Source organism: Pinus tabuliformis, chromosome 2_2 (assembly GCF_031772625.1).
Source record: "Pinus tabuliformis cultivar Carrire ecotype Pingquan chromosome 2_2, CPIR1, whole genome shotgun sequence".
Classification (NCBI taxonomy): Eukaryota; Viridiplantae; Streptophyta; class Pinopsida; order Pinales; family Pinaceae; genus Pinus; species Pinus tabuliformis.
In genome coordinates this window covers 679,394,347-679,401,732 of record NC_142300.1, presented here as the reverse complement: position 1 = coordinate 679,401,732, position 7,386 = coordinate 679,394,347, and the positions used below count along the sequence as shown (strand labels likewise).

At 44.6% G+C, this 7,386-nt stretch overlaps 2 protein-coding genes across 2 annotated transcripts; both read right to left on the bottom strand.

Moving 5' to 3' along the window:
• Window positions 1-3,558: 3,558 nt before the first annotated feature.
• LOC149194478 (uncharacterized) lies at window positions 3,559-5,493 on the bottom strand. The gene is made up of 2 exons (XM_089407677.1): window positions 5,361-5,493; window positions 3,559-4,640 (listed from the first exon to the last, which is right to left on the bottom strand). Exons 1-2 carry the CDS (start codon window positions 5,491-5,493, stop codon window positions 3,559-3,561), a joined length of 1,215 nt encoding a protein of 404 aa, XP_089263803.1.
• Window positions 5,494-5,592: 99 nt separating this feature from the next.
• LOC149194477 (uncharacterized) lies at window positions 5,593-6,603 on the bottom strand. Its single transcript, XM_089407676.1, has one exon. The coding sequence runs from the start codon at window positions 6,601-6,603 to the stop codon at window positions 5,593-5,595; it is 1,011 nt and encodes a 336-aa protein (XP_089263802.1).
• Window positions 6,604-7,386: the final 783 nt, after the last annotated feature.

Genomic DNA, 7,386 nt, shown 5'->3' with positions numbered 1-7,386 from the left:
AAAGATGCTAGTTTGACTTGTTGTGACAAGAAAAGAACAGAATTACAAGTGTGCCTTGTTGACGGGCCACTAATGAGGTATGATTTGAAGTTATTTCAATTTATTTTGAATCTAATGGAAATTATGTGCTTGGTACAGGAAAGCATAAAATGCCTGGTTGGGTGGTCGAAATTGACAACAAGCATTAGCAACAAAAACAAAAGGAATTGGAACATGTTGTAATATGTTGGTAGAGAATTTTAGGAGCAGAACCATTGTGGGACACGGGTACCCAATAGTGGTAATTGATTGCCTTGAGCATACTATGACCAGTATGATGGTTTTAAGGCAGGGATGCCTTGTTTTTTAGAACTTCAAATGCGAGGAAATCTTGCCAAGGGATGGACTGCCCGAGATGGGGGTGTCGTGTGACTGCACGGAAGGGGTTGACTAGATTTCTCGAGGGACTATGTAACAAATAAGGGAAGATCGGGGATATATTTTTTGGTCATTAACATTTCTAGATGGAATCGAATGCACATTGGGAGTGTGCCCTAGAATAATGAGCTGGTAATTGTTCACTGAGAGGATAAGTGGCACGGGATTATAGTGTTGGACATTCGACAAAGATTTGACCTTGTAGTGGATTATGGATTTCCTGGGAAGGAGGTGAATCCTAGTATTACTTTGAGGGTGGAGGTGTGAGCCTTTGGATTCCTTGTTTCAGATGCAGATATCATATCTTTTATTTGTTGGTCAAGAAAATGTGCATATGTGTATATTATGGTAAATACTTTATCGAGCTGGATTTATAAAGCTCCATAGACAACATGATTATTTGTTGGGTGAAGCAAATGTGTATGTGTGTATATGTGGTTATTATTGTAAATATCATAATGAGTTGTGTTATAAATCACCAATAAACAATATGCTTTTCATGTTTTAGCATATGGTCATTGTAAATACTGCAACGAGCTATTTTTTAAAGCTCCATGGACAGTATGTTTTGTTTTCCACAGTATTGCTGGTTATAGGTGTCATTGAACACCTAGGATAATCCTCCCCCAAGGGGAAGGGTTCTGTAACAACCCTGGTTAAAAAAATCCATGTAACTACAAAAATATAAGACCATGGTCATGGGATGCGTATTCCAAGCTGAATGGTAGGCAAAAACATCATAGTGGGTTTTCACTTTGGTTTATTATGGATAAGTAAATTGGAAAAGGATTTGGAAAGGCATGAGACATTTAGTAGCATTTTATCTATGAAAATAAAGGAAATTAAGAGAAAAGGAAGGTGAAAGGGTACAGGTTGCATGTGAGGAGAAAAATTAAGGAAAATAATGGAAAATGAAGAAAATAGAGGCCTCATTGATAAAAAGGCTTCTGAGGATCAGTTGGTAGAATTTTTTCAGTTCAGTTTTGGAGCTCTCATTCTATTCTCTCTCTCTCATACTCTTGGATACTTAGAGTTTTCTTGGATCACTCTTAGGGAAGTGTAGCATACTTAGATTTTTGGATCAAGAAGGAAAAGGAAGAGCAAGAAATTACAAGAGTACATCAAGATCAAAAGTTGTAAGGGGTTTTGCTTGCAGGTACCGAGTTGCATGTATATTTTCCTCACTATTTTTGGCATGCATGGCATATGCATGTGGTTTATTGGTCATGATTTGTCATTGGCATGGAGGATTGCCTAGATTGATAGTGGATCTTCCTAGCCTTGCAATTTCGTAGATAGCCATGATGTTGTGGGTTCATTTCTTTGTTTTTTCTAGTTAGATATCATGTTTCCTTTAGTTTGGGTTGAGTTATTAGTTCTTGGAATCCATGGTTAGACAAACGCTCTAGAAGCCCTGTAACAACTTGGGTTGAGTTACTAGTCCTAGAATCCTGGGTTTGATAGATGCTCTGGAAACCCTTGGTGGGTTGAGTTACTGGTCTTGGAAGCCATAGTTGGACAAACGCTCTGGAAGCATGGAGCAAGCTGTGAGTTGAGTTACTAGTCCTGGAAGCCTTGGTTGGAACAAACAATCTGGAGCCCTAGAAGGCTTGGGTAGAGACCAATCTGATGATGGTTTTGTGATGCCCGGTTGTGAGATGGAATCATTGTTTGATGGGTTGATGTGATTGGCCTCTAGAAACCCTGGATGGTTTCGATGGATGTGTTTTATGAGATCCCACATTCGTTCTTGGAATATGGCATGGGGGTGAATGGCTCAAGAGAGATTTAGCTCAGCCATGTATATGGTTGGGTGGTACGTGGAAGTCCCAGACCTAGTTGCATTTTGCATATGGCAATAAGGGCTCTTTCCTCTTGTAAATTACGGGTAAGTGTACTTGTTTTTTTTCCCATAAGGAAAATATCGTAACTTCTATTAATGGAGAAATTACATTTTACAGATGCAGTTGCATTCAAGATTGTGGGACGGTAACCCTCCTGTAGGAGCCTCGTTATCGTCTGGTAGGGAGTCCTATCAGCTAATACTGTAATATGCCTGTATTATACTTTCACATTCCGGTTCTGCGCAGAGATCCCAGCAGTTGCTGGTTCAGCTACATAGATGTTATACATAAAATAAAACAGCTGGTCATGTAAACTACAAAAAAACATAGATTATATGAGGGACCAAACTCAGTCCTATGGAATATCGTGAAATGGTCTGTGGTAGTATTGATGGGATGATCCATCAATCTCCTCTTATATTAGCCAGCCGTCCCTTTGAATTTGTGTTGCTGCTTTGGATAGCTGGTCCGCCTCAGTGTTCTGTTCCCTGTATATGTGGTTGCAGTTGAAGGATTCAAGTGATGCTATCAGCCTTTTTGTCTCTAGGAGAATGTGGCTCAGAGAGTAAGTATGGCAGTGTGCTGTATCATTCAACCAATTGCATACAATTTGTGAATCTCCGAATAACTGAAGATGGCTGCAATGTTTCTGTATGGAAAAGTGGATGATATGCTTTGTTGTACATAATTCAGCAAAATTGTTGGTACCGCGACCCAGATTAATCTGAATTTTATAGAAATGGGTATCGCTGAGATATAGGAGCGCTCCTCCACCACAACCTATTTCTTGTGCAGAGCCGTCGAAAAATGCCCAAGGCATCGATTTATCCAGGTTGATATGTCTGAAGGTGCGCGTGGTATTTTTTGGTACAGCTGTGGGAAGTAATTCAAAATCAGCTATAGTGTGTCTCAGTATGACAGGCCAATGTGGCTCCTTGTTCTGAAAAATAACCTGGTTTCGGGAAATCCATATTGCCCAGAAAACAAGTAAGGGCATGTTGACGGATTTGCCTGTGTGAGATCGGCACCAATCGATCCATGTATCCATGAGATTCTGTCCTTGCCAGGCCTTGAGGGATGGATAATGTGTGACGATGCTTTGCCAAAATGCTAATGTGACCTGAAAAAAGAGGAACAAATGTGATGTGCTTTCCTCACCCGAACAACACAAGTGACATCTGAACGAGCCGTGGAATGCACGCTTCATGAGGTTGGTACCAGTTGGAATTTTATCATCTAAGATGTTCCACATAAGGAGTTGAGTTCGAGGGGCAGCGTCCAATTTCCAGAGCTCTTTCTAGACAGGGCGAATAACCGTGGGCTTATATGGCTCCATGAGAGTAATATATCCCAACCTGGGCGAATAGGTGCCATGGGGTGCGATTGCCCAGATTATGTCGTCGTGGCCTTCAGTAAGTCGAATGTGGGCCTGCGATAGAGCATCAGTATAATCCCGCCATACTAGATGCCATTGTTTAGGTAACTCTAAGGTGCGGGGGGATGCCCACGCTTGATGCAGGAAGGTGGTGTTCGCCCTGTCTCCGATTTGCTTGATATGTGAGATGCCTTTGGCATGGAGGTGCGCTATTAACTCATCTGGTAACCTGTGCGAATTACCGCACCCGACCCACGGATCCACTCCAATCCTAACACTGTTTCCCTCTTTGATGCGCCAGGTGATTCCTTCCCTCAATAGCGGCAACGATTGGAGGACTGCTTTCCAGATATTTGAAATGTTTCGGCCCGGGTTGTGTTGTAGGCGTAACCAGTCCATAAGGTGCATTGGTTTGATGTATTTAGCCTGTGCGACTCGAGCCCATAGGCTATCCGTGGTCAAGAGGCACCACCCAAGTTTGGCAGCCAACGCCTTGGCAAAGTAGTCGAGGTTTTTAATGCCCCGTCCACCCCATCGCTTGGGTTTTGTTATGGTAGCCCAATTCACCCAGGCAAAATGCTTCCCTGTATGATGCCCATTCCATAAAAATTTGGCACATATGGCTTGTAATCTGTTCAGGATGCCCCGAGGTATCCATGCCAAGGTCATCCAGTATACTGGAGTGGCCTCAATGACTGCTTTGATAAGATTCAATCTACCGGCTCTGGAAAGATATCGGTGATACCAAAGCTGCAGTCTTTTCTCCACCTTAGCTATTAACCAAGACCAATCTGCAATCCGATAGCTAAGAGGTTTTAATCTGTACCCCAGGTATTTGATGCCTTCAGTTAATGATAAAGAGATGAAGGGGAAGCGTTGTAGAGAAAAGGTATATTCATGTTGTGAGCAGCCTACAACCGTGATTTTGGATTTTTTCTCATTGATCTGCATGCCTGTGGCCTGTTGAAAGAGAGCAAAAATGTTCTGGAGAGTAGTGGTGTCACCTGTGCAACCATTAAGAAAGATGAGTATGTCATCAACAAACAAGAGGTGCGTAAGATGAAAATTCTCAGAGATGTTGATGCCATTGAGTTGATTCCTGTCTCGGGTAGATATGATAAGCCGACTCAAACCTTCCATGATGAGGAGGAATAGAAGCGGAGATAATGGGCAACCTTGCCTGAGCCCTCGTTTAGAGGTAAAGAAGGATGTGGCTTCACCATTAAGAAGTATGCTCTAGGGCACATCAGAGATGCAACCCATGATCCATTTAGTGTAGCTATAGGGAAAGCCTAGATGAGTCAGGAGAAGCCTGATGTAGAGCCAGTTGGCTCTATCGAAAGCTTTTGACAGGTCAACCTTTAAAATCAGGCCCTTTTGTTTTTTAGTATGGAGAGTATGAAGGAGCTCTTGTGCGGTGGCGATGGCCTCATGAATCTGCCGATGATGGAGGAAAGAGAATTGTTCAGGGGATATGTGGTGGGATAAAATGGGCTTAAGACGATTGGCGATGATTTTAGCGATGATTTTGTATAGGCAGTTGCAGAGGGAGATGGGGCGGAAGTCATTGTAGGATGACGGGAGATTGGCTTTCGGGATGAGAGCGATGAAGGTGGATTTAATAGCGGATGATATTCTGCCAGTTCTTCTGCTTTGCTCAATAATATTGAGGAGATCATTGCCCAGCAGATCAAGGAATGCGATGTAGAATTCGATGGTCCAACCATCCGGACCAGGGCTTCTATCCTTCTTGAACCACTTAATGGTGGATTCTAGCTCCTCCATGGTGACTGCCTTTGTGAGATCCTCTGTTTCATCTTGAAGGACGAATCTGGGAAAATGCTCTGCCACTCTCATAATCTCCAGGATGTTTGCCTCTCTGGGGGCATTATAAATGCCTTTGAAGTGATCGATCGCTAAACTGGCCAGGTTCCTTTGAGATGTAATTGACTGATTTTATTCATCCCTTATCTCCCAAATAGAATTGATAGCTTTTCGACCGTTGGTGAACTTGTGATAGAAAGTAGTGTTAGCATCTCCCTCATTAAGCCAAATGGCCCTGCTGCGTAGTCGCCAGCTTTCCTCCCTGATTTTCAGAATCTGTGTGTGCTCGGTAATGAGGGAGTTGAACTGTTCTTTGCTTCCTGCGGTAGAGAAGATGCCGTCAGAAGAGGTCTCATATGCTGCAATGGCTTTCTCAGCCTCTTTTAATGTGTGATCGTCCCGGACTCGCTTCTGGTGTGCCCAATGTTTGGATAAGCGCTTTAGATCAGCTAGTTTCCTCACGAATCCAGCCGAAAGATCCTCATGTTCTCGAATTGGATTGTTCTGCCAATATTCGGTGACCAGGTGAATATAGGAGGGATCCTTTAACCATGTAGAATTGAATTTAAAAGGGCTCTTGATCTTGTCATAGAAGTCGGCTGTCTCCAGGAAGATAGGGCGATGATCGGAGATGCCGCCGGAGCCGACCCACTGCCTTGTGCGAGGGAGATGGTTATAGAGGGATTCTTTAAGCAGAAACCTGTCTAATCTTCTAGCCAAGCTCTGATTTCCACTTCTGTTGTTCGTCCAGGTGTGCTGTAGTCTGGCAGAGGGTATGTCTACCCAATGATGCTCCTCCAACAGGTTGGATATGGTGTCCGAGAAAGGGTCTGTCAGGGCAGAGTGACCCCATGACTCACACTGACCCAATGTGAAGTTTAAGTCGCCACCGAGCATAATATTGTCCTCCTTCAATAGGTCAGATTCAAGTAGCGCACTCCAGAAGGGAGCCCTGCTAGTACATGGACCATAGACGTTGACGATACGTAGGTTCATTTCCATGGAGAGAACATAGACGTCCAGGCCTATGAAGCCCCTGCCGCCCCAAATGTTACGGATCTTGACTGCTTTGTTGAGGATCCCAATAGCTAATCCGCCCGATCTCCCTGATGCGTCAATAGCATGAAATGTCCAGTAAGGCATCCAAGATTTGAAGGACTGGAGAAGGGTGTCTGCAGGACAGAGGGTCTCTTGAAGTAGTATGATGTCTGGTTGTGATATGGAGAGCAATCTCCTGAGAGCTAATTTTTTGGGGGAACTAGCAAACCCCCTGCAGTTGAATGAGAGTACCTTCATGAGGGAAGAGGGGCAGGGCCATGCTTTGCTCTAAGGGCCCAGGGGATGGTTTGTTGTCGCCCAATGGCAACTTCAGCGTCAGCAGTGTGTCTGGCTTTTGTAATACGAGATGGTCGACCACGAGATTGCTTATGAGGAATAGGAGCTGATATAATGTCAAGGCCGAAAGCATCGCCACCTCTGTCTTTAGATCTGGATCTGAGGGCATATCGAGGGGAAATAGGGGGGGATGGAGCAAGGGAGGCGGATATGGATGAAGTGATCAAGGAGGGCGAACACGGGGGTATGGCGGGAGCAGGTGGCGGAATGGAGCAAATGAGGGAGGGAGGGGGAACCCCCGAGAGAGGATCAGGTCCGGAAGGGCAAGGGTTCAGATGAGGAGCAGTAACAACAGAAGGAGATGGATGTACCGGAGGGGAGGAGGTATGAGGGACCGATGATCTATCGCCCATCTGATAAGGGACATCGTGCGCTTGGTCTGACATTGTACAAGGAGTGGGATCAATAGTGCAGCCCGGAGGGTCATGTGTAACATCAGTGGCCTGGTTATGCTCCGATGAAGGCTCCTCCGACTCTTGCTGATCAGGGAAGTGAGGGGGGAGTTCAGTAGCCTCATCCTGAGATCTCTGC